This window comes from Cnephaeus nilssonii (assembly GCF_951640355.1).
Source record: "Cnephaeus nilssonii genome assembly, chromosome: 20".
Taxonomy (NCBI): Eukaryota; Metazoa; Chordata; class Mammalia; order Chiroptera; family Vespertilionidae; genus Cnephaeus; species Cnephaeus nilssonii.
In genome coordinates this window covers 36,317,110-36,345,086 of record NC_137091.1, presented here as the reverse complement: position 1 = coordinate 36,345,086, position 27,977 = coordinate 36,317,110, and the positions used below count along the sequence as shown (strand labels likewise).

The 27,977-nt window shown below is 40.2% G+C and overlaps 1 protein-coding gene across 1 annotated transcript; it reads right to left on the bottom strand.

Moving 5' to 3' along the window:
* Positions 1–52: 52 nt before the first annotated feature.
* Positions 53–22,142, bottom strand: LOC307116238 (uncharacterized protein). Its single transcript, XM_079800002.1, has 6 exons — positions 22,099–22,142; positions 21,010–21,071; positions 8,949–9,034; positions 6,612–6,738; positions 6,211–6,306; positions 53–1,355 (listed from the first exon to the last, which is right to left on the bottom strand). The coding sequence occupies exons 3-6, from the start codon at positions 8,955–8,957 to the stop codon at positions 160–162; spliced, it is 1,428 nt and encodes a 475-aa protein (XP_079656128.1). The 5' UTR covers positions 8,958–9,034; positions 21,010–21,071; positions 22,099–22,142; the 3' UTR covers positions 53–159.
* Between the last annotated feature and the right edge of the window lie 5,835 nt (positions 22,143–27,977).

Here is a 27,977-nt window from a genome sequence, read left to right as displayed (position 1 = left end):
TATATATATATATATATATATATATATATATATATATATATGGTAATTATGAAAATTAGCATTTACATGAATGAAAACAAACAGTGAAAGATGGTAACTCTCTAACACTCTCTAACATTATTATTTTTGTTTAAAATATTAGAAGAGCTTTAACTTTTATTATTCATCAGTATGAATTCCCTGATGACGAATGAGATCTGACCCACTACTAAATGCCTTCCCACATTCCCTACAGTTATAGGGCTTTTCACCAGTATGAATTCTCAGATGTCGAGTAAGGTTTGAGCATTTATTAAAAGCCTTTCCACATTCATTACATTCATATGGTTTTTCATCTGTATGGATTCTCTGATGTTGAAAAAGTTGTGAGTTTTGAGTAAAGGCTTTCCCACATTCAAGACATTCAAAAGGTTTCTCACCAGCATGAATTCTCTGATGTTGTCGAAGTTGTGAGCTCTGAGTAAAAGCCTTGCCACATTCCTTACAATCATAGGGTTTTTCCCCAGTGTGAATTCTCTGATGATTAGTAAGTGCTGAGCCACTACTGAAGGCTTTGCCACATTCCTTACACTCATAGGGTTTTTCACCAGTATGAATTCTCTGATGCTGAACAAGCTTTGAGCTCTGAGTAAAAGCTTTGCCACATTCCTTACATTCATAGGGTTTCTCACCTGTATGAATTCTTGCATGTTGAAAAAGTTGTGAGCTCTTAGTAAAGGCTTTCCTACATACTTTACATTCATAGGGTTTTTCACCAGTGTGAATTCTCTGATGGTCAATAAGATTTGAGCAATAACTAAAGGCTTTCCCACATTCCTTACATTCATAGGGTTTCTTACCAGTATGAATTCTCTGATGTTGAGAAAGGTAAGAGCTACAACTGAAGGCCTTTCCACATTCATTACATTCAAAGGGTTTTTCACCAGTATGAATTTTCAGATGTCGAGTAACATGTGAGCCACAGCTAAAGAATTTCCCACACTCCTTACATTCATAAGATTTTTCACCATTATGAATTCTTTGATGTTGAATAAATTGTGCATTCTGATTAAAGACTTTCCCACATTTCTTGCATTCATAAGGTTTCTCTTCATTATTAATTATTTGATGCAGAGTAAAGAATGTCTGTTGAATATATGTGGGTATATATCCATTAGTAAATATTTCTTGGCTGAAATGACCATTCTGATATCCCAGTTGTCTTTCAAGGTGGCTGCCATATTCCAAAACATCTCTATAATGAGAATACTCAAGGCCATACTTTGTAAGTCCCATCATCTCCCTCTGGCATGATTCTATTTCATAAACTTCCTTCTTTAGAGATAATAACTTGGTTTCACACATTGACTCCAGATCTGAAAGAAATAAAATTGCAAATATTATTTCTGTCCCATTTGTGAAAAGTTAAATTTTTATAATAGAAATGGAAAAATTTAACTGAAGATATCTGGTAGTAAATGACATACAGTTCTCAAGTATATTTGTTTAATCTGAAAAATGGACTAGAAATATATAGAAAGTACTGAGATTTAGCCATCCATGTACCCTATGACATTTTAGTCAAATTTGGACCACATCTGAGTTGTGGTCCCATCCTATATAATAAAAGGGTAATATGCAAATTGATCAAATGGCGGAACAACCAGTTGCTATGACACGCACTGACCACCAGGGAAGACACTCAATGTAGGAGCTGCCCCCTAGTGGTCAGTGTGCGCCCATAGGGCAGCGCTAAGGATGTCCAAATGCTGGCTTAGGCTTGCTCCTCATGGGCCTAAGCCATCAGTCGGACATCCTCTGAGGGCTCCCGGACTGAGAGAGGGTGCAGGCCAGGTTGAGGGAGCCCCTCCCTCCCCAAGTGCAAAAATTTCATGCACCAGGCCTCTAGTAAATACATAATGGAACTGAAAAATTCCTATTGCCTAGTTACATCCTAGATGTTTTAAGGTTGTGCTGCAATATACTACTCACGTTTGTGGTGAAGCTGGTGTAAACAAACCTACTGCACTTCCAGCTGTATAAAAGTATAGCACACACAATGACAGTAGTAAGCTATGTCATCTAGGTTTGTGTAAGTACACTCTATGATATCACACAGTGATGAAATCACCTAACAATACCTTTTTCAGAACATATCCCTGTTGTTAAGTGGTGCATCAATGTATAATGCAGAAAGCAGGAAGAAGAGACTATGGACATAGAAAACTACAATCCTTCTCAAATAATCATATGAATCAGAATCATCTGTAAAGATTGGTAAATATACAATGCTTGAGCATATAAAAAAAATGACTAGTTCTATATACATCTGTATAAGCATGTGTGTGTGTGTATATATATATATATATATATATATATATATATATATATATAATAAAAACTGGATAATTTTCCAACCTCCATTAAAGTCTCTTGAAAGGAATAAATCCATATAGTGGAAGATTCTTGGTTCTTAATATAATAAAAAAATAAATTTGGTCTTTGCACCTGGTTCCTACCACAGAGCTTCAACAACTCTTGGAATTTCTTGTATGATAGAAGTATTTTTGTTATGCTAATGAAGTCAAACATAGTAGGTCCAAAGATAGCTTTGGGACAGACATTGGTCACCAGAAAGACCAAACATGTGATTAGAAGTTTAGAACTTTCATCTTCTCAACCTCTGGAGAGATAAGAGGAACCAGAAATTGAGTGGCCAATGACTCAATTAATCATGTGAATATAAATAAATCACAATAAAAATTCTGGACACTAAAGCTCATTGGAGCTTGATATCTAAACACACTGAAATGCTAAAAGGGTGATACATTTTGACTCAACAGTGAGAGAGGATGTAGAACCTCTGCATCTGGAAGCCTACCACACCTTGGCCTAATATGTATCTTTTATAGTAAAACTGCAACTATAAGTATAGAGCTTTCCGAGTGCTGTGTCATTCTAGCAAATCATTAAAACTGTAAGGGTCATAGAAAGCCCCAACTTTATAGCCAGTTGGTCAGAAAGTACTGAGGACCCCCTGAGGACCCCCTGAGACTTACAACTGGCATCTGAAGTAAAGGCAATATTGTGTAGGGTTTTGCTGTTAATCTGTGGGGTTTATGTCAACTCTGGGTAGTTAGTGTTAGAATTAAATTGCTGCACACTCAGTTGGGGCAGAAACAATAGACTCCATAATAAAGGATATATTGGATGAAATATGAAAGAGATTACAGAGGGTAAGCCACATGAGGGAATAGCTTGAGATAAGTCTAAGGACTGAACTACTTTGATGTGAGTGGCAGATAGGGAAGACTCAGAATCCGTTATGTGCTAGGAATTAAGTGAAACTATTGTTTGCCTTAGAATTTTGTGATGCTTATTTTAGAAGAGAGTGCTCATGTACAACCTGTATTGACTGAGAGGAGTGGCAGCTAAAGTTTAAGGCAGACAGAAAGAAAATGACAAAGTGCAAAACACTGCAATGGAAAGATGATAGGAACAAGAAGTAGACTGATAAGCTGAGTACCAACTCTGACACTTACTCCTAGGCAATTATTTAACCTTTCTAAATCCCCACTTCTTTATCTGTAAAGATAAAGAAATAATTACTGGAAGGGTGATGAAATGTCTATAATTATCTCTCAATAAAGTGTTCAGTATTTGACAGGTCTTATTATGAAAGAATTTCTTACCAAAAAGTAGAATTTTTAAGCTAATGAAATTATTTGAAGACATCAAAATGGAGCCTATTAGAAAATCTCTAGTATAATCTTTTTTACTCCTACCTTTATATAACCTTTCAACAATTTTAAGCTCCAAAGTAACTTAAAACTATCCTCTTCTATTTTCAGTACTAATGCCCTCTTCCAAACCAGAATTATCTCTTACTCAGACCACTAAAATAGCCTCCTAATCCAGTTTCCCCAGCAAGTTTCACACTCAGTAATCTATTCAAGAACCAAAAATGCACTTGGCTTGGCTTTCCACTACAAAAATCCATACTTCTCTTAAGGTGTTGGAAGCTACCCATTGTCTTCACTATCAGAAAAGTGTAAACAAGGAACACAGAAGGCTCATAAACCTTGATTTGCCAGAGCTATGCACCAATTGTTTAGTTGAGACAATGGTGGCTCAAGCAATTTCCTGACGAAATAGTCTCAAAGTAAATCTTTAATGACCTTTAAGATAGTCTGTTTGTTACCGGAACTGCCTGCCTGGCTAAGGGCAATATGTGTATCCAAAACTGAATAAAAGGTTGGCAAGGCCTGGGCACCAGTGAAGACCTTCCACTTGTGTTGGACTCTCTGCCTGGCCCCCAATTTCCAAATTATTATTTCTTGTCTTGTCTCGTCATTTGCCCATGGTCCTCCAGATCCCAAACCCTAAGCCACGCAGGACGTGGCTTCTCATAGCCAGCAGAGGCTGCATAATGTGGTTCCTTCCTGTCTCTCCAACCTTGACTCACATTTCACTCTCTCTTGCTTATGGGGCCCAGCAATACTGGCTTTCTTTCAGTTCTTCAAACACACCAAGCTTTCCCCTCCTAGAAGGGCTTTCACAGGGTTTCTTCCCTCTTCCTGGAGTTTTCTTCTTTATTAACACATTGAATAGTAAGATCTAGCAGTGAACCTAGTACTACAGTAGTTATGAAATAGTGATGAGCACAAATAATAATTCAATATGTTGATTTCTGAAAGGGCAGAGACTCCATTTTTGTGCTAGGCCCTTCATCCTGTTCCCAGAATAACCTCCCTCCCGGGAAAGACCACAAGAAAGCAGCTAGGCCCAAAATTAGGCTATACCGTAGCATGCTTCTTCACCCATCAGGAGGTAGCAGGGCATAGCTCAGACCCAGGAATGTGTTAATCATTTCCTGCCCTTTGTGCCGTAAGAACCTGCTGTAAAGCCCTGGTGTAAGTCCCTGCTGTAAAACCCTGGAATAAAACCCTGACCCGGAACTGACCAATCGGGGTCAGCCAACTCAGGGGTCCAACCCTCCCCCTGCCCCAGACCGCCATAAAACCTTTGTCCTATTGAAGCTCGCTCTCTTCACCTCGCCACTGCGCCGGTGGGTGTGTGTGGGCCTGAGCTCGGGCTAGCTTGAATAAAGGCTCTTTGCTTTTGCATAGGACTTGGCTCCCTGGTGGTCTTTGGGGATCACGAAATCTGGGCATAACAATTTCCATTCATGTCAAAATCATGGAAATAATACTATTATGGTTTGCTGCATATACCATAATTGGAAGAAATACTAAGTTTCACTTAGAGTTTATTAAATATCAATATTTTTTTTATGTTTTTAGAGATGGAGAGAGAGAAAAACATTGATGTGAGAGACATTTATAGATTGCCTCCCATACATGCCATAACCAGGGGCCGACCCTGCAATCTAGGCATGTGCCCTGACTGGGATTCAATCCCATGACCTTCTGGTGTATGAGATGACTCTCCAACCAACTGAACACTGGCTAGGGCAAGATGCATTTTTCTCCTCATCTAAGTTAATTGACTCCCCAAATTCTATACAAAGAAATCCAAAATTAGCAATCTCTGAGTCACAGTATTCCTTTAAAAACTTGATGTCACTCCTCTGCTCAAATCACCTCATTCAGAATAAAATGGCTTTATACCTACCTCATTCAGAACAGAATTCAAAGTCCATACCTAAGTCCAAAAAATCCAAATCACCTGCAGGTATACCTTACCTCCCACATGTACCTAGCACACCAATACCCCATATATCCTGCTACTTTGCTGATCTCCTTTCACACAATTGCCTCTTGCTCACACAATGGCTGAAGCCCAAATTCCGGAAGCTATACTGAAGACAATTACTTGGAGGGGAAGAGCAGTGCAGATATACACATGCATGTGCGTGCACACACACATTTTATTTTGGGGGTGGTAACAGAAAACATTTAGACGAATCTAAGAGAATGAACTGAATCTTAAATATGGGTAAAAGTTTTCTTTGGAGGGAAAGTGAAGGAAACCTTCTACTTGAAATTAAGTGGTGTGTTAAAGAATAATAATTAAAAGATTAGTAAGTGAGGGAAGAAATGAAACAGGTCATTTGTAAACTCATGGTAAAAAAAAAACACTTAGTTTTTCTCACAGGCCTCATGTTTTGTTGGGAGCTTCTAAGATAATATCTTGAAGACACTGTTTCTTTACTGATCAACTGAGTTATTACCTATAATGCCCTGCTTTGTTCAATCATTTCTTACTTACCTGAACACAGACCTCTTGTCAGTTCTCTGCCAACCATCCAGGGCTCTTTCCCTTGTTCCAATAAAGAGATAACATGAGGCTTAGGTATGTAAAATCCTGCTCATAAGAAAAGATATGAATCATGGTTATGCTATGGGTAAATCAGATCCATGTAAGATCCAGTCCCTTGATGATAAAAAAAGAGATGCCACTACAGGAATAGCCAAAGAAAAAAGATTCAGCCATAGCCAATTGGAACTTTCAGTTTCCTGTTCTTCCTTTTCATTTCAGTTCCAACCATTTATTTGGGAATAGAGAGCAAGAATTCAGCTAGTAACTCAAAAAGCAGCTAAGAAATTCACAGTGGAATAAAACAGACATTCCAGAAGAGAACTCTAAATTACTGGTATAAATGACATTACCCACTGATAGCAGATTGCTGTAGTTCTCCAGCATTACATCTCTGTACAAGTCCCTCTGAGCGGGGTCCAGGCATTCCCACTCCTCCTGAGAGAAATCTATAGCCACATCCCTGAATATCATTGATTCCTGAAACAATAAACACATGTATACATGTGTAATAAGAGAAACACTTCAGACTACTGCACTTATAATGTGGGGTAAAGCAAATAAGCAATTATACTAGTGTCACTGAAAACCAGAATCTTTGGATCTCAAACAGAAGTAAGAGGAACATGTGTATTTAACATTAAAAAACAAACAGACGACATCAAAATTACAACAAAACTACAGGACAACCATCATTCAGAACTGTCTGAAATCTAGTAGAATGGAAATCCTACAACTAGGGACTTAAAGAAAAAGCCATATTGAGACTTGTAGGAGAGGCAGAGATCAGTAATGGGCTGGTCCCACAACCACATGTGGTGAATACAAATCAGGAGAGATATCTCAGCTGCAGAGTTTCCTCCTAAAAAGTAAGGGATCCCAGACTCACATAAGCCTCCCCCCCCCCCCCCCCCCCAGCCCAGGGTTCCAGTGTCAGGAAGAGAACTCCCCATAACTCTGGCTGTAAAAAACAGCCAGGTTTGAGGCTGCATGAGAAGGATGGCTATTGGAGTCCCAGGCAGTTCCTCTTAAAGGGCCCATGCACAGACTTACTGGAACTCCCTCCCTCTGAGCTCCAGAGCTGGGGCAGCAGCTTGAAAGAGGCACCAAGGACAAATAGGGAGGAACTAAATTGTCTGGCATCAGGTGCAATAGGTGGGGGGTGGCAGCTTTCTGCCAGACAAAAAGTGCTGGCAGACTCTATTGTTGAGCCCTCCCCCTGAAAAGCAGGCAGGTGGGTGCCATATCTGAGTCTCCATCAACCTCGCTCACATTTGTTCACCTTGCCCTAGTGACGCCCCATGACCATGCCCCACCCAACTTGCGGGCACACGCAAGTTGTTTCCAGTGGCTTTTACATAGGAATGGCCTGTCTTTGCTCATGCTTTAGACTTTCCTAACATCTCTCAAATGAGCAGCATCTGACCTCAGTGTTCTCTGTACCTCTTGCTAAGTGGTCCAGGCACAGCACTAGCAGCGGCTTGCCTTAGTTCATAGCATGGCCTCACATGGGCACTTCCAAACCCAGCACAAGTAGCAGCCACCTAAATAGTGATTTGTAGCTCATTCTAGATGGCCCCAGACAGAACACTAATCACTAATCACTAGAGAGATGCAAATTAAAATCACAGTAGGATATTATTTCACACCTGCCAGAATGTCTACCATCAATAAATCAACAAACAATACGTGCTTAGTGAGGATGTGGAGAAAAGGGAATCCTAGTGCACTGTTGGTGGAGATACAGACTGGTGCAGTCACTGAGAAAAACAGTATAAAGTTTCCTCAAAAATTTAAAAATAGGACTGCCTTTTGACCCAGCAATCCTACTTCTGGGAATATATCCTAGAATTCCAAAACACCAATCAGAAAGAATATATACACCCCTATGTTCATTGCAGAATTATTTACAATAACCAAGATCTGGAAACAGCCCAAGTGCCCATCGGTAGATTAACAGGAAAAAAATAAACTGTGGTACATTTACACAATGGGATACTAGCTGGCTGTAAAAATGAAGGAACTCTTACCCTTTGTGATTGCATGGATTGTCCTGGAGATTATATGCTAAGCAAAAGAGGCCAAACAGAGAAAGACAAATACCGTATGATCTCACTTATATGTGGAATCCAATGAACAAAATAAACTGACAAACAAAATAGAACTAGAGGCATGGATACATGAAACAGACTGACAGATGTCAGAGGGGAGGTCAGTGCATGAAAGAAGGTGAAGAGATTAGCCAAAGAATATATATACATAGCCCATGGACACAGATAACAGTGTGATGAAGGCTAGAGGAGGGGAAGGGGCTGGTGGAGGTGGGCAAAAGAGACAATATGGAAGACATGTAATAGTGATAACAATTAAAAAAAAACACAACCTACTAGAATCAGGTTAGAAGGTCTCAGGAGTCAACCCGAAGAGCCTTGTATTGGCCAAAATTGGTACAATCTGGGGATCAATGTAATGGACTGATCAAATAAAAAAAAAAATTTAAATTCATGAGCTTATCTACAATACTGAATACAAAACTGCTGGTCACTTTGTAGGATTCTAGGATTCTGAATGAGGACCCTCATAGACAGAAAGCCAGAAAGGTAAGCAAATGCTCACATGCCCTTAAAATTTTGTTTTAAATATTTCTTTAAAAGAACAATGTCAAGAAGGTAAGAAGAACATAAACTCACCTGGGCCATGGCTTTCAGTATTGCAGATTAACAGTCCTCTTCAAGGCCATTCTCTTGAAAAAGGATAGTGTTCTAAGAAGGCAGGCCTGAGGAAGCAAAGAAAATATGGGCCTTACAGCTCTCAGACTAACCAAGTAAAACTATCTCCATTTCCCTTGGTCTGATAAGTCTAGCTAGTGGGATAAATCTTACCCCTTCCTCAACCCCATAAACCCCAGGCTTTAGCTGCAGCAAGACAGATCCTAGCTAGTAGATTTTAAAAAATACAGACTCAGATTCCCTCTCCTTCACCCAAGCACCCCAGGTTCCTGTCTCAACAGTGTGATTGTAGTAGTGATATTGCTCTGAAACCAAGAGAGAGCTTCCATGACCTGCCCTGAGCGAATCCCTCTTCTGAAGTCCTCAGGTCCCAAGCCAGATTCACCCAAATGGTGCCCTCTGGCCAGTAACACAGTACCCTCTGATCAAAACTAAAGACTCCTAATCAAGTCTTCTCATTTCCCAAGCCCAAGAAAGTCAGTCAACTTTCCCCACCACACACCCATGCCCACGTCTACATAGAAGCATTCCTCATTCCTACACTAGCTTTGTTTTGTAAAAAAAAAAGATTTTATCTTTGCTATGTATTTTTGTCACACAAAACAGTCATAATGTCAACTCTTCTACCTTTTGAGTAAGATCTTTCTTACCTATAACATACTTATATAAATTTCATTTTTCTATAACTTTAATGCTTTCATTCATTACATGTAAATCTTTAATCAATTATTTTATTTTGGTATGATATTATTTGACTGTCTATATTCAAAAAAATTAATAACTCAAAGTTTCCACATAAACATGGATCAATTATTAATTATACTCATATTTTTCCCGAGAGTGCATAAAATGAATAGAGTAATATAAGGAGTTCTGAAATCTTTATGGTGCTGAGTCTTGATTTCTTAGAACACAGAATGCCTTTCTATTTACTCAAGTTAACGTTTGTGTCCTTCAGGAATATTTCTTATATATCATGCATAATTCTTATTCAGATTATTCCTAGGTGTCTTCTACTACTTTAAATGGGGTCTTTTCCTGGACCCTGCCATAGCTCCTGCTACCAGCAATGGAAATTGTTGCAGAAAAGGTTTACTGAAGATCAAGTAATAAGAGATCCCAATATGGCAGCAGTGTAGGTGGAAGCTACACTCACCTGCTCTCAGCCCCAAACGTGACTTATGGCTAAATTATAGAGCAATCAACCTAAATAACCACTTGAAGGCTAGCTGAATTGAATACTATAACCAAGGAATCACAGCAGAAGCCATATAAAGATGTAAAAGGGCAGAAAGGGACACAGAAAGGGCTAGCCCCCAAAACCAGGTGCAGTGGCTGAGAAGCCTGAGGGATATTGTGGCTACAAAACTCCATTTCCCCGGGAGTGTGGGGTTTCAACCCAGAGCAACAGACACAGGAAGAAGAGCCCACAACATGTGGTGGTGGAGTCAGTGCAGATACAGGCCACTTGGGAGACTTGGACCTCACTCTTCCATTATGATAAAAACTCTCAGTAAAGTAGGAATAGAGAGATCATACCTCAGCATAATAAAGGCCATATATGACAAACATCATACTCAGTGGGCAAAAACTAAAAGCATTTTCCTGAAGATCAGGAACAAGACAAAGGTGTTCGCTTTCACCACTCTTATTCAACACTAGAGGAATGGTGCAAGAAATTTGTGCATGGGTACAGTCCCTAGGCCTGGCCATCGATCGAAGTGCGAGTGTTTGGCATGGAAGGGTAGGTCCCAGCTGACCTCTGGGTGCCCCCATGCGCCCCCCTCCACCTGAAACTCCGCTCCATCCAAGCAATGTGCAGAGGCTTTTGCATATGAATGGACCTGAATAGACACTTCTCCAAAGAGGACATACAAATGGCCAAGAGACATAAAAAAATGCACAAAATCACAGAGAAATGCAAGTTAAAGGCACAATGAGTTATCACCTCATACCTGTCAGAATGGCTATCATCAAAAAATCAACAAACAACAAGTGCTGGAGATGATATGGAGAAAAGGGGACTCTAGTTCACTGCTGATGGGAATGCAGATTGGTGCAGCCACTATGGAAAACAGTATGGAGTTTCCTGAAAAAATTTAAATGGAGCTACCATTTAATCCAACAATCCCACTTCTGGGAATGTATCCTTATAAACCCTAAAACACCAATGAATATATGCACCCCTATGTTATGGCAGCATTATTTACAATAGCTAAAATTTGGAAACTGCCCAAGTGCCCATCAATAGATGGATAAAAAAGCTGTGGGACATTTACACAATGGAGTACTATGCAGCTATAAAAAAGAGGGATCTCCTACCCTTTGGGACAGCCTGGATGACCTGGAGACTATTATGCTAAATGAAATAAGCCAACCTGAGAAAAACAAATATCACATGATCTCACTTATTTGTGGAATCTAATGAAAAAAACGAATTGACCAACAAAATAAGACCGGAAGCATGGAGGCATGTAACAGACGGACATAACTCGATGTGGGGTGGGGGAACAAGGAGATAAACCAAAGAATTTATATACTTATATTCATAAACCTAGGGGAGGTAGGGACTGGGTGGAGGGACGTAAAGGGGGAGGGATGGGAATGGGGGACATTTGTAATACTGTCAACAATAAAAATTTTTAAAAAATAAAGTGCTTGACACACACACACACAAATAAATCAATAGACAACAAATGTTGGCAAGGATGTGAAGAAAAGGGAATCCTCATGTACTGTTGGTAGGATCGTAGATTTGTGCAGCCACCATGGAAAACAGCATGAAGGTCCCTCAAAAAATTAAATATAGCCCTAGTTGGTTTACTCAGTGGATAGAGCGTTGGCCTGTGGAGTGAAGGTCCCGGGTTCAATTCCAGTCAAGGGTACATGCCCAGGGCTGCAGGCTCAGTCCCCAGCAGGGGGCATGCAGGAGGAAGGTGATCAATGATTCTCTTTCATCATTGATGTTTCTCTCTTTCTCTCCCTCTCCCTTCCTCTCTAAATCAATAAAAACATATTTAAAAAATAAATTATATAGAAAAACAAAACACCTAGAACAGCAAAAAGATTCTTAAAAAAAAAATTAAATAGAATATGACCAAGCAATTCCACTTCTGGGTATTTATCTGAAGAAATCCAAAACACTAATTTGAAAAGATAAACGAATCCCTATGTTCATTGTAGTATTATTTACAACTAGAGGCCCAGTGCATGAAAATTCATGCACTGGAGGAGGGGTCCCTCAGCCTGGCCTGCCCCCTCTCACAGTCCGGGAGCCCTCAGGGGCAGAAGGCGACCTGGCGATCAGGGGAAGGCAACACCCCCACCACACCTCTGCTGCGGCCACTGCTGACAGCATAAGCCTTGGCCGACCCTGGTTACCTGAGCCTTGGGTGACCCTGGGTGGCTGGGCAGCTGCCATCTGAGGCTTGCCTGCACCTTGGGCCGGCCCTGGACAGCTGGGGGGCTGAGGGGACTGGGCGACTCAAGAGGCAGGCACCCTGGCAGGGCTGAGAGGACTGGGCGCTGCCATCTTGTGGCTGTGGGTGCTGCCATCTTTGAGGGAGTGGCAGTCAATTAGCATATTCCCTCCTTATTGGCTGTGGGTGCCACCATCTTTGTGAGGATGTGAAGGTCAATTAGCATATTCCCTCTTTATTAGGTAGGATAGCCAAGATACAGAAGCAAACTATCCTTTGATAGTTAACAGGATAAAGAAGATGTGATACCTACTGTATATATAATGGAATATTACTCAGCCATAGAAAAGAATGAAATTTTGCCATTTGTGACAACATGATGGACCTAGAGGGCATTATGCTAAGTGAAATAAGTCAGACAGAAAAAGATAAATACCATATTATTTCACTTATATGTGAAATCTAAAAAAAATAAATGAACAAGAAAAACAGAAACAAATTCATTGATACAGAGACTTGGTGGTCACCAGATGGGAGCAGGATTGGGGAGTTCGGTGAAAAAACATGAAAGGATTAAGAAGTGCAAATGGGTAGTCATACAAAAAGTCACAGGTATATAATGTACCGTATAGGAAATATTGCCAATAATATTTTAATAACTATGTATTGTTAGATGGGTACTAGACTTATTAGGGTGATCTCTTCTCAAGTTATCTAAATGTATAATCAGTATGTTGTATACCTGAAATTAATATAATATTGTATGTCAACTGTAATTAAAAAATTAAAATTAAAAAATATGCCCTCTGATTCTCAGTTTAGGAGAAGTCCTGGAGAAGGAGAGCAAGACAATAGGGGCCATGAAACTCTGCATTCCAGTGAAAATTTTGGCCATCTAATGTATAGTGCAAAAGGAACTGGCTGGAAACCTAATTTGTGCCCTTGTTTCAATTCAATGTCTATTCCAGAAGTATTTGAGAGAAAGACCTGTTTTTGGAAAGCACTGGTGTGCTCTGTATTCCTACCTCATAAGGAGAAGAGGGGACTGCAGTGCCACCACAATTCCAAGTGGAATGAATGCAGTAGGAGTTCTTAGGAAAACTCTCCCTGTGTTCTCAGAGTTTAGAAGGCACAAAAACAGGCCCAATTCTCTCCTGGGACTAGACATGAGCCCCACAGTAAGAGCTGCCCTGGGTCAGGATTTATTTCAAACCTATCAAAGAGAACTTCCTTGACCTCTAGAGAATGGCTCTTGAACCTTTTCTTGTCTCTTATTCCCTCTTTCCCTCCCTCCCCCGCCCCCTGCTTCCAACCTAAGGGAGTTGAGAATACCTAGTGGGACAGAGAAGAATTTCAGGAAAAGGAAAGAGAGAAGCAATCATCAAGGCTTTCTCACGACAAGTGTCTAGAAAAACCAAGAGTTCACACTTTTTTTTTTAAGTTTATAGTATTTATTAGTACCGTAAAGTGAAAGTTGGTTATTACCCAACACTGACATCCATGGACAGAAAATCAACTAGGACACAGAGAAGATTGATAGAAATTATAGGAAAGAATAAAGCAATGGTTCTCGTCTTAACTGGTTTGGTTCAGTGGATAGAGTGTCGGGCTCCGGACTGAAAGGTCCCAGGTTCAATTCCAGTCAAGGGCATGTACCTTGGTTGCGGGCACATCCCCAGTAGGGGGTGTGCAGGAGGCAGCTGATCAATGTTTCTAACTCTCTATCCCTCTCCCTTCCGCTCTGTAAAAAATCAATAAAATATATTTTTAAAAAGCAATGGTTCTCTAGTTGTTTTCTAAGGAGTACTCTTTTTCTAATAGGTATAGAAAAATGTTAAATAATCCTATGGATAGTGTCTGCTTCCTGATTTTACTATTAAGGCTCCTAGTATTTCACCACTAGGCATTAGGTTAGTTTTTTATTTTACTTTTTAATATAAAAATTTTCAAACATACACAAAAGTAAATTTTAAACAGTATAAAAAGCCTCCAGGTACCCATTAACTAGCTGCCACGATTATAAAGTCATGGACAATACTATTTTATCTAGGTTCTAACACACTAATTTTAGGTAAGCTTTATTTATTAACAGCTTTATGGAGAGAAACTTCACATACCATATAAGACATTCATTTAATGTATATAATTCAATGTTTCTTAGTATATATCACCAAAAAATGTTCTAATTTTATGGGAATTGACTGTAAATGGGTTTTCTTTCAAGGGAGATAAAAATGTTAGGACATTTTCATCTCCCTTGAAAGAAAACCCATTTACAGTCAATTCCCATTTTCCTTCCTTCCCCAGACCTAAGCAACCACTAATCTACTTTCTACCTATTCTAGAAATTTCATATAAATGGAATCATACAATGTATGGCCTTTTGTAACTATATTCTTTCACTTAACATGTTTTCTTGGTTATGTCCATGGGATAGCATGTATCAGAACATCATTCCTTTTTATTGGCAAATAATACCCCATTGTATAAATATATCACATTTTGTTTATCTATTGATGGATGGGCATTTGGATTACTTCCACTGTTGTGAAGGCTACCATGAACATTCATGTACAAGTTTTTGTTTGAATATGTTTTCAATTCTCTTGGGTATATAACTAGGAGAGAATCTGCTGGGTCATATGGTAACTCTGCTTAACTTTTTGAAGAACTGCCAAACTGGTTTCTGAAATAGTTGCACCACTTTACATCCTACCAGCAACTTCTCCAATCCTAACCAACACTTCTTATGATCCATCCTTTTTATCATAGCCATCCTAGAAGGTATGTAGGTACCTAGTAGGTATCTCATTGTGGTTTTGATTTACACTTTCCTTGTAACTAATAACATTGAGTGATGTTAGTTTTTAAGAACCCAATCTTTTTTTAAAAAAATATATTTTATTGATTTTTTACAGAGAGGAAGGGAGAGGGATAGAGAGCCAGAAACATCGATGAGAGAGGAACATTGATAAGTTCCATCCTGCACACTTCCCACTGAGGATGTGCCCACAACCAAGGTACATGCCTTGACCGGAATCGAACCTGGGACCTTGAGTCCGCAGGCCGACGCTCTATCCACTGAGCCAAACCAGCTAGGGCAAGAACCCAATCTTTATAATGCTTTTCTATTAGAAATTCCATTATAGTCCATTACTTTCTCAAAGGCATTCCCATTCATGTTGGAGTAGGCAATAACTCTATTTTCTAGCAGTACAAAGCAAGTGAGGGTGGTATAAACATTTTGAGTGGCTAAAATGGGAAGGGGGAACCAATACATCTTGGCTAATGGGAAAGGGAACCAATACATCTTTGCATGGTTTTTGTCCAGGAGAATTGACTGGGGAATAAATTAAGACAGAAGCTCTAACCGGTTTGGCTTACGGATAGAGCGTCGGCCTGCAGACTGAAGGCTCCCAGGTCCGATTCCAGTCAAGGGCACATCCCCAGTAGGGGGTGTGCAGTAGGCAGCTGATCAATGTTTCTCTCTCATCGATTTTTTCTAACTCTCTATCTCTCTCCCTTCCTCTCAGTAAAAAAAAAAATCAATAAAATATATTTTAAAAAAAATTAAGACAGAAAAAGTTCAGGTCCAAGAAAACTGCTCATCCTGATTTTTTTCTTGAGTAAACTCCAGGTTTTCAGTTAACTTTTTATCTACATCATACAAATTTAATTCAGAGTAAGCCTGCTCAAAACACTATGTGTTTGTTTTTCACACACAATCTGTATTCTAGCTCTCCTACCATTGTGCCTGATAACTTTTAGGTTAATAGAGTCAAAAGGAGAGTGAAGTCATAGTCACTGGAGTGTTCAATTAGTTTATAATGAAGCTAATATTTAATAGCTTCAGATAGCTGTCGTATCTTTCCTGAGGAAGAAGGTGCCCACGTGAGTGTGAAATTTATTTTAAGTCTTATTATTTTTTAAAACGCAAATTTTGCTTGTTATTCCGTAATACATATTTATTGTGGAAATGCCTCAGATTTAATTATTTCCTCAATTAATTCCTCAATAATCTACCGAAGTAAAACAAAATTTTGAAAACTGGAAAAAATCACTTACCATAAGGAAACTAGAGAAAAGTTCATGTGAACATAAAACCTTAAAAAGAAACCTTTTGAGCTCTGGCACCACTTAAAATAGACCAATAACAGTACCACTTTTACCCAACATAAACTGTCAGGTATAACATAAGTCTCCCATTTTTGGTCTTTTATTCAATTCCAAGAAGGAAAAAAGAGAAGTGAAGACACAGTAAATGAAAAAAAAAGGAGTTCTTGGATAATAGCTGACTCCATGTCTTACATCAGAAAAAAAAAAAAAATTGTTAGATCTGGAACATTCTGCTGTTGCCAACAGGTTGTTTCCAAAAGTAACACAGGTGCTGTGCTGAAAGATTCCTTTTAAGACTCTCCTTACCCTGGCCAGTTTGGCTCACTGGATAGAACGTCGGCCTGCGGATTGAAGGGTCCCGGATTTGATTCCGGTCAAGGGTTGTGGGCTCGATCCCCTATAGGGGGCGTGCAGGAGGTAGCCTATCAATGATTCTCTTTCATCACTGATGTTTCTATCTCTCTCCCTCTCCCTTTCTCTCTGAAATCAATAAAAATATGTTTTTTTAAAAAAAGACTCTCCTTAAAGGGGCTGTCTTTGGCCATGTAATAAAAATTTACGCAATGACATACTATACTTCTCCTGCCACTACTCCTTTGACTATAATGAAATCTGACAACCATCAGTAAGTTAAAACATTAGGAAATGCTTTAAGCCCATAATAACATGAAGCATGAAAAAAAGTATGAAGTATATAAAAGAGAGGGTGAATAAAAAGTTTTTTCCTTGTCAGTGAGTACATATTTATTTTTTTCTTGTCCTATTATTTATATTTCCTCATCCTATAATTTGTATATGACCTAATTAATGTGCTTGTTTTCATCTGTACAGTCTGAACAGTATAAACTCAGGGAACTTTGAAAAAGCCAGCCTCAGAAAAAAGGGACCACTCTATCAAACCAGGAAGGACTATCACAGCTCGGCCTCACATAATAACCCAAGATAGAAAAGGTATTCCACATTATCAATACCAGCAGACACAAATCCAATAGAGATGGGGCAGGATAAAATAACAAATAAGTTGAATGTCCCAAAGAACTCATTTCATACTCAACCCATTATCACCTAGGAAATAAATATTTTATTAACATATTAAATCCATCATGATAGCATGGTAAGTTGTAATGAAACTGCAGGCCACGTAAAACTTAAAGCACACACAATGTCCAATAAAGAAAACGAGTTACAAAACTAAAAATCTGTATTTAAAAATAAGTTTACATGTCTGATGAAGTATAAAAAGGGACTGAGTGTAATGGTCACTGGTTCAGGTTCTAATGATCTTTTACTGTGCAACTAAATCACAGGTACCAAACAAGAATTAAGAACTCAGCCTTAAAACTAGTCTTTTTTTTTTCTCTCTCAAATCAGATTTGTTATTTGTGTCCTACCTTCTTTTTTTTCTTTTGTAAATTTTGCTAGAATTTTATCAATTTATTAATCCCCAAAATAAACCTTTGGCTTTGTTAATGTTCTCTATTGTATATTCATTATTTCTTTATTTACTTATTTTTTCTATCTTTTATTTATTTATTTATTTATTTATTTATTTATTTATTTAGAGAGAAACCTTGATTGGTTGCCAGGGACAGAACCTGCAACCTAGGTATGTGCCCAGACCAGGAATCAAACCCACAACCATTAAGTGTATAAGATGATGTTCTAACCAACTGAGCCACACCAGCTAGGGCAACTGTACGTTCACTTTATGTTCTATTATATATAAATTTATATTTGAGCTCTTATTCTTACTATTTTCTATTTTATTCTTTCTTTCAGTTTCAGTATACTTTTTTCTTAACTTCTTGAGATGAATACATAGATCATTGATTTTTTAGCATTCTTCTTTACTAGCATATGAATTTATGGTTATATATTTTCTTCAGCTTCAGCAACACAAGACATTTTTATATTTTCATTATCATACACTTAAAAATATTTTTAATTTCTATTGCAACTTCTCTGATTCACCAGTTATGTATAAAACATTGCTTAAATCCCAAATATTGGAATTTTCTAATTATGTTTTTGTTATTGACTTCTAGCTGAATTCCACTGTGGTCAGAAAACATATAATATTATTTCACTCCTCTGAAATATACTGAAATTCCCTTTATGATTCAGAATATAATCAATTTAGATAACTGCCTCATATCAAAGTGGTAAAAATCCCCCACTACGATTGTGACTTGTCTGCTACTTCTTTTAGTTAGTTCTGTCAAATATATTTGAAGTAATTTTATGAGGGCATACACATTTAGAACTGTAATATCTTGCTGGTGGACTAACCTTTACATTATTAACTATCATTCTTTATCTCTAATAAAGCTTCCTATTATAAAGATTATTCTCATACAATGAAATGAGTAGTATAAATTGATACAACTATTTAGGAAAACTGTTAGTATTATATTAAAGCTGCTATATGCCTAAACTATGACACAGACTTTTACTCCTAGGGACATACCCAATAAAAATGCATTCATATGTGCACAAAAGACATGTACAAGTATGTTCACAGCAGCCTTTATCATAATCGCCCCAATATGAAAACAACTCAAATGCCAATCAATAATGGAATAAAAAAATGTGGTATGTTCACTGAAGGGAATTTTAAACAATAATAATAAATGACCTACAACTAGGTGAAGGAACATAAATGAATTTCACATATTCATACTACATAATATCACATAGTGCATTCATGCTACAAGTGAAATTTAATGTCGAACAAAAGAAGTCAAGCATTGCCGTAACCGGTTTGGCTCAGTGGATAGAGCGTCGGCCTGCGGACTCAAGGGTCCCAGGTTTGATTCCGGTCAAGGGCATGTGCCTTGGTTGCAGGCACGTCCCCGGTGAGAGGTGTGCAGGAGGCAGCTGATCGATGTTTCTCTCTCATCGATGTTTCTAGCTCTCTATCTCTCTCCCTTCCTCTCTGTAGAAAATCAATATAATATGTTAAAAAGAAAAAGAAAAGAAGTCAAGCATAAAAGAAGAGATATTGTGTGATTCTATTTACATAAAATTCAAGGATAGGTAAAAATAATCTATGGCTATAGAAGACAGAATAATGATTATCTTTGGGAGAGATGGGAAGTGAGTAGATGGGACAAGAATCAGTATTTTGGAATGCTAGTAATATTCTATCTCCTGATCTGATTTGAGCTCTAGTTAAATAAATATACTCCTTTTATAATATTCATCAGACATATATTTTAATTTCTATACTTTGAGGAATGTAGTTATTTTTTTAAAACTATATATATACATATGTATATATGTATATATACCATTATATCTGCAGACTCATCAAAATTAAAATACCAAATAACCAAGTATTAGAGAGAATACAGGATGACTATGTTTATAAACTGCTGTAGGAATTTAACTCGTACAAGCATTTTGAAAAATAATTTGGCAATATCTAGGAAATTTAAAGATACACGCATATTGTAAAGCCCAGCAATTCCATTGATATGTTTATACCCTAGGAAAGCATCCATGTGTGCCCCAAGACACTTATAAATATATGTTCAGAGCAGTCCTTTCAAAGGTGCCAAAAACTTGTCTCATCTACTCATTAATCAAGCTGTATGTAATTTTATTAAACAATTCACAAGAGTGATCCTAAAGAAATATAGTATTGTGTAAGAAAATCAAGACTCAAAACATTACACAGCACAATTTCATTTCTAAGTTAAATGTCAAAACTAAATTATATATTTTAGGGATGTATAAATGTATGGTAAATAAAACAACAACAACAAATTACCACCTTGAAGTCAGGATAAGGATTAGTTTTTTTTCTCTGTGGTAGGACTAACTGAGGTTTCTGGAGTGCTAATGCAAGTTTTTGTTAAACAGTTTCCCTTTATAGTTACTTCTTAAACTATGTGCTTATATTTTAAGCACTTTTGTGTATGTATGTAGTATTCAGGAATTTTTTTTTTAATGAATGAAAAAGAAACTAAATAATAGCTACAGATCATTTTAGTGAAAACATAAACTATGAAATGGTAAGTGCTGTAAGATTCCAATCTTGAAATAATGTATACTATACTTGCATAGGAAACATATTAGAAGGAAATAAATCAAAACATTGACTGGCTATACTCTTTGTAACTTCCCATTTTCCAAATTCTTTAAAATAACTACGTCATGTTTTGTGTTTGTGTTTGAAAAGGGAAAACTTAGCACACAGGAGTAACTGAGCTGTTTTCTAAATTAATATATGAACATCATGTAGAAGGAAGTGAGGGTGTATGTATCCTGGGATCTGTGTGCCCACCCCCAGGGCTTCCCATTATTTTCTTGAATGGAAAGTTGTAGCAAGAGGATACTTAACCCTTTGCACTCGCTTGCTTTTTTCTCGATTCCTTTATTCTAATGCTAACCGCGTCGAGTCACACTCGACATCTGAGTGCAAAAGGTTAATGAGTCTATGTTAAACGGTACAATCCAGGAGAAAGAGAGCATATAGGAAGCACCTTGCATTTAGCTTGGTCCACAGCTATTCCTCCTTCTTCTGAGGACCTCTTGAGAAGAAGAGCTGAGGAAAGAGAAAGAAATCAGAGATGCCAGATTTTCCTTGTGGTCCAGACTCATCAGATCAGAGGCAGCTTTGGACCCACACCAACCACCCATGGAAGAGACCAGAGTCTGGGATAGGTATCTTGAGCATTCCCGGTGTGAGAAGGGGAAACGTCTGTTGTCCAACACCAAAATTTGTCCTAACTTCACACACCAACCTCACTGTCCACCCTGGCACAATTACAGGCACCCTCCAACTGCACAAAGAATGCCACGAACAGTTACATGATCACACTCACACGTCCTCACAGTCACAGGCATCCAGTACACTTACTGCTGCTCACATTTATACAATCTCAATCACAAACACTCAGCCCTCAGATAACAGTCAGAGCCACATAATCACAGATTCTCTACACTCCGCCGGCACACACACACACACACACACACACACACACACACACAGTCACCCAACGTTGTAGAAATAGCCCAGCCAGCAGGCATGGCTCAGTGTTTGAGCATCGACCTATGAACCAGGAGGTCACGATGGGATTCCCGGTCAGGGCTCATGCCTGGATTGTGGGCTCGGTCCCAGTGTCGGGCGTGCAGGAGGCAGCGACCAATGATTCTCTCTCATCACTGATGTTTCTCTCTCTCTCTCCCTCTCCCTTCCTCCCTGAAATCAATAAAAATATATCTAAAGCAAAACAAAAAGTTATACGAACACACAATAACAGTCGACCAAGGGTAAACAGTCACACCTACACACGCACAGTGCCGCATACTGTCACAATCACACACCTACAACGAGGCTATCCACAGAGACACCTGCACACAACTCCGCGCATAATCAATCACAATGACACTTCCACCACGAGGCGTACAACCACACCCACACGCACAACGCCGCACAGTCACACAAGGTCACAATCGTACAGATGGAACCCCACACTTCTCCCCAGCCCGACCAACTCACACAGGCCCGAGACTCTTTCAGGGACGCAACTGAGAAACCTAGTCAAGCTCCCAAGACCAAGGCCACTCACCTTGCATGCCACCTTCCCGGGAGGCCCAGGGTTCCACAGGCGAGTGTAGAGGTGGACCTGTTCCCGCGGGGGCCTCTGGGAAACGTAGTCCCGACCCGGATCCGTTTGGTCAAGATGGCGCCCGGTCTCTGGGTTTCCCGCTATCGCATAAGCCGACAGCCCTGCTGTGAGTCTTTGAGATCCAGACGCAGGCTCGGAATGCGCTCCCACCCCAGATAGACCCCACACCTTGGAGACAAGTTTTCTCCATAGACCCGACCAATCCCAGGGAGTCACAAGTTCCTTGAGAAACAGAAAAAGGTAGCCCAGTTCTCGCTTGAAGTTGATTAGAGCCGCAAGTACTTCTGGGAAACGTAGTCTTTGACCCAGAAAGGGTGAGGCGCCCGCCCAAATAGAAGATTGTCATAGATGACTTTCGGCATTGAGCTTTCCCACGGGGACGAGCGGGGCTGCCCCTCTTCTAGGACTTGTAAACCCTCTCTGCGAATACTAAGGTCTAACTAAATAGCCATTTTGGCCAAGTCCAAGCAAAGACTTGAACTTGTGCACAAGGTATCCTGCACCCAGACAGAAAAGAGGGATGGGTCTGCTCCCCAAAGGGCTTGAGGGAAAGGCTTTTATTGACCAGGGAGGTGGGGAGGGCTCCTGATCTCTGAGCCTACGCTGCTATTCAACTGTTTTGGGGGGTTCAGAAAGCAAGTAGAAGAGAAATAAGACATTTTTCATAGGGAGTGGAGGGCTGATTATATTTTTGTGGTGGACTTACCTGGTGTGTTGTTTGTTTGTTTTCTGGCTATCTGGAGTCTCTGGGATCCCAGCCAGGGGTGGCAGGATGGCGCCAGCTCTGTGATTTTTTTTTTTTCCTTCTTATCCAGTGTCCTTGGAAACCAGGACCCAGGTTTTATGCTGTCTCAGGGATGCATGTTCTTGTACCATCAATTTTATTTGACTATTGGAGAAGCACAAAGAAAACCAAATTGGTCTTGTATTAATTAAGGAAGAAAGCAAAGAGAATTGGATATTGTTCAACCTGGAGAGCTGAAGTGGACATTTAGCTTGTTTGCTTCATCAGGAAGCTATAGCTTCACTAGCTTCACACATACTACAGGGAATCACAGCATTGCCCAGCCAAGGATTAACCCCCATCCCTTCCCTGTTCTGGTACTGGGGATTGGGGGTAGGAGGGTGCGGGTGGGAGGGTCAGAGAGCAGGAGGAGATAAGGATCTGTGCAATAGACGTCAAAATGGCACAGTGGGGAGGTACTTGACCATAGACGCCTGTTAGTCTAACCTGGGAAAGGGATCATTGGCTAGGAGGTAGACCCATCAGAAGCCGGGGAAATCTTGGGAAGGTGATTGGTTATTTTTGAAAAAGCGCCTGGTCCTTTAAAATTTCTGGGAACAAAGAGTCTCTCTCTCTCTCTCTCTCTCTCTCTCTCTCTCTCTCTCTCTCTCTCTCTCTCTTTCTCGCCTGGTATCTTGCTTGGTAGTCTTGAAAATAGATGGTGCTGAGAGGGCTGCTGAGATGGGCCTTGAAGCCTAGGGCACGGGCCTGGGTGGAGTCACTGCAGGTGAGGAAATCATCTAACCCTGCAGATACTGCTGCAGGCAGGCCTGACGGCAATGGGATGGCTTGGCTTCCCTGCCCTACGGGGCACATTGAGACTCAATCACGAAATTCCGACAAAGGTGATTGATAGATCCTCCCTTCCCCCAACTGATGGACAGAGTATGACGTAAGCTGCACCTGCAGCATGGACATTCCTGAGCACCTAACCAGGCACCTTATATGAACTGTACATTGAACCACCAATCAGCACCTGCCAAATACCCTAAGCCCCAGATTTCTAAGTACCTAAGTGCCTAATCATGTGCCTTATATGAAACCACCAATCAGCGTGGGCCGAGTACCCTAAGCCCCATCCCTTCCCATTCCTCCCCTCAAAAGGCGTCTCCACCCCTGCATGTGTGCTCTCTTCCTTTGCAAGGCAGCCCGGCAGGGGTCCTTCTCCTCTAATAAAGCCTGTAGTCCTGCCGAAACCGGTTTGGCTCAGTGGATAGAGCGTCGGCCTGCAGACTGAAAGGTCCCAGGTTTGATTCTGGTCAAGGGCATGTACCTTGGTTGCGGGGGTTGTGCAAGAGGCAGCTGATCAATGATTCTCTGTCATCGATGTTTCTAACTTTCTATCCCTCTCTCTTCCTCTCTGTAAAAAATCATTAAAATATATTAAAAAAGAAAAAAAGCCTGTAGTCCTGGTTTTTGGCCCTCTGTCTCATCTTTCAGTGGTCAGTTACCATTCTTGTTGTGTTTATGCAAACAATCAGGCCAAATTGAATGCAATAGATAAATTGGTCTTAATTTGGCTCTTTAATAAACATAAGGGTGATTTTAAGGAGAAAACTTCTATTTCAATAGGAGTTATTAGAGCTGAAATGTTTTCTTTCCCTTCTACCAGGCCATTTGTTGTAACTCTTGCTGTTCTAATTGCTCAATAATACTAAATTTTATAATACAGTTTGTCTCTGCCAGGTCACAAGCCCACCTCCTTCTGTGCCCAGGCCTTATCATCCCTCTGACAGAGAGCAAGGATCTCTTGGCTCTGAAAGAAAACACCATCCCTTGCAGCATGGAAGTAGCCAGAGGAGCCCACCGAGACCCACTTTCTCTGAAAGAATTCAGAGCCAGGATCCTTGAGGGGATGTGTTAGGCAGTTAGACAGACATGAGCAGAGGAAGGACGATGGGCCAACTGGAAAAGAGGTAGATGAGACCCTGAGACATGCTTCTCACCACTCCAACTGCTCTGAGGCCAGAAATGAAGAAACCTGTGCAGATTCCCTCTCCCTTCCTCTAAGAAAGACAACAGGTTTTAGAACATCTAATAGAGATAGAAGCAGTAAGCCCTGAAGCCCCAGATGTTACTCCAGACCAGGTCTCTGGACTGCCATCACAATCCCTTGGGTGATAAAGATGAAAAAAAAGACTCAAGCTCCTAAATACCCTCCTCCCTAGCTTTGAGTCTTCTATTGAATCCCTAAGGCTGAAAATCAGCTTGAGGATCAAGGGTGCGGGGGGGGAGGGGGGGGGATGATGAGGAAAATAAGATATGGGGGGGTGGTACTAGCAGCCTGACTCTGTATCCCTAATACACATTCCTGTTAGTCTAGTCACTGCCCCTTCCTTAATTATCTGGTCTTGCAAGACCTGTTAACCTAAATACTCCCATTTGACCTAAACCATGAACAATACACAACCCCGGAGGGGGTTATCAGTGCTGGCACCAGGCCAGGCCTTTAGGTGTGGTCTCACAGTCCCTATCCCAATACACGGGGCTTTTGCAAAGTCCTCGGAAGGTCCGGAAGTATGATCCATATTTGGGGGACAAAGAAACCAAAGGGTATAAAGAGAAAGCTTCCTCCATATTGGCTTACTCTGGATTTGGAGAACTTACCCCCTCTGAGTCACTGTACCAGTACATCTGGAAATAAATGGGTTTTTCCTGAATCTCTGGGTACTCCTGTGTATTTTTTGGTCGCCTGGTAAATTCTGTAACACTAATACTGTTGAGATTAGACTGAAGCTTGTCAGAGGATGAGGCTTGCTAAGCAGAGGTGAGAAACCATTCTTAGTAGCTGGTGAAGGCTATTAGAAAAAACTCTAGAAATAGGAGAAAAGATAGATTCAGAAAGACTAGGAGCTTATCTTGAATGATAAACTTTGGAGAAGGAACTGCCGTAAAGAGAGTAGAGGTCAAACAGAGTGATATAAGATAAAATCCATGTGCAAAAAGATGAGGACAATCATTTGTAAGGGAAAATTGATCCAGGAAACTAAAATATGTCTCAATTTTGACAAAAGTATTGGTCCCCAGCCCTGGCTGGTTTGGCTCAGTGGATGGAGCGTCGGCCTGAGGACTAAAGGGTCCCAGGTTCGATTCCGATCAGAGGCATGTGCCTTGGGTTGCAAACATATCCCCAGTGGGGGATGTTCAGGAGGCAGCTGATCAATGTTTCTCTCTCATCGATGTTTCTGACTCTCTCTCCCTCCCCATTCCTCTCTGTTAAAAAAATGAATAAAATATATATATTTTAAAAGTATTGGTCCCCATAGCTACTCAACTCAGGCACTGATACCCCCTGGGTCAACCAGGGCCTCTACGATCCAGCCCAAGCAGCTGACTCCTCAGTAGGATGTGACCTCAGCATGTTGACATGACTGGGAGACCAGAGTATAGGACTATTACATGTCTCCAGGCTGATGCTGCAAGGAGGGGAGTGCTCCACCCAAGAAAGATGGCATTTGTGGTGTGAGAAAGGAACTCAGCACAGGGATCCTCATGGCTGTTTCTTCAGCTCTCTTGACAAAGCCACAAGCCGCAGTCTCTCGTTATATAATTCAAGTCCCCTACAGGAGCCCAGGACTGGTGTTTGTGAACAAGATTTTGTGTGTTGGCCCTTTAAGAGGGTACCTGCCTCTCCAGCAGAGTCTGATCACTCCCTGGCAGGAAGAATCCTTGTTGATCTTCACATCACCCTTATGTTATGTGGGTGCCTCTTCTTGGCTCTGGTGCTCTGGACTAGCGAGCCCGGTTGGAGTTGAGACTCCACACTCCTTTGAGTGGAACTTTGTAACTGACATATCCCCGCAGAATCTCTGCCATCATTCGTGGGAGCAGGGCCGGCCCATTTCAAATCTCTGCCCTATCTTCCAACTCTTACGTGGGTTCTTCTGTAAATCCTTAGTTATAAGGCGTCTGTTCAGCTATTATTCAGGTTAATTCTTCTGTATTTTTGTTTGAATTCCAGTTTGGTCCTGGGAGGAGAGGAGTGTGCCCTCCACCTATTCTGCGACCATCTTGGATTTCCACTGATCATCTCAATAGATACAAAAAGAGCATTTGACACAAACCAATATCCTTTCATGAAAAAACAAAAAAACAAACCAACAACAATCAACAAATTAGGAATAGAAGAGAACTTGCTTAACCTGATAATGACATTTATGAAAAATGCATAGCTAACATCATAAATGTAAAATACCAATTTTTCTCCTATGGTCAGTACTATAGACTGAATGTATTCTCCCAAAATCCATATATTGAAACTCCATGTGATGATATTTGGAGGTGGTGCTTTTGGTGTGACTAGGTCATGAGATGGGATTAATGTCTTTATTTTTATATTTCTTTTAACAAATATTTTTTACTAAGGTATTATATGTGTACATATCTTACCATTGCCCCCCCACCCCACTCCCATATATGCCCTCACCCCCCAGTGTTTTGCATCCGTTGGTTATTCTTATATTCATGCATACAAGTCCTTTGATTAATCTCTTATCTCCCCCACCTCTCCCTAACCTTCCTGCTGTAATTTGACAGTCTGTTTGATGCTTTACTGCCTCTGTATCTATCTTTTTGTTCATCAGGTTATAATGTTCTTTATTATTCACAAATGAGTGAGATCATGTGGTATTTTTCTTTCACTGCCTGGCTTATTTCACTTAACATAATGCTCTCCAGGTCCATCCATGCTGCTGCAAATGGTAAGAATTCCTTCTTTTTTATAGCAGTGTAGTATTCCATTGTGTAGATGTACCATAGTTTTCTAATCCACTCATCTGCTGATGGGCATTTAGGCTGTTTCCAAATCTTAGCTATGATGAATTGTGCTGCTATGAACACAGGGGTGCATATATCCTTTCTGACTGGTGTTTCTAGTTTCTTGGAATATATTCCTAGAAGTGGGAGTACTGGGCCAAATAGGAGTTCCATTTTTAGTCTTTTGAGTAAACTCCATACTGTTCTCCACAGTGGCTGCACCAGTCTGCATTCCCACCAGCAGTGCACGAGGGTTCCTTTTTCTCCACATCCTCGCCAG

Coding starts and splice junctions, on each gene's coding strand:
- LOC307116238 (XM_079800002.1), bottom strand. Junction 6,307..6,611: donor CAGCAATCTGCTATCAGTGG/GTAATGTCATTT, acceptor TCTTATGAGCAG/GATTTTACATACCTAAGCCT. Junction 1,356..6,210: donor GACAAGAGGTCTGTGTTCAG/GTAAGTAAGAAA, acceptor TATTTCTTTCAG/ATCTGGAGTCAATGTGTGAA.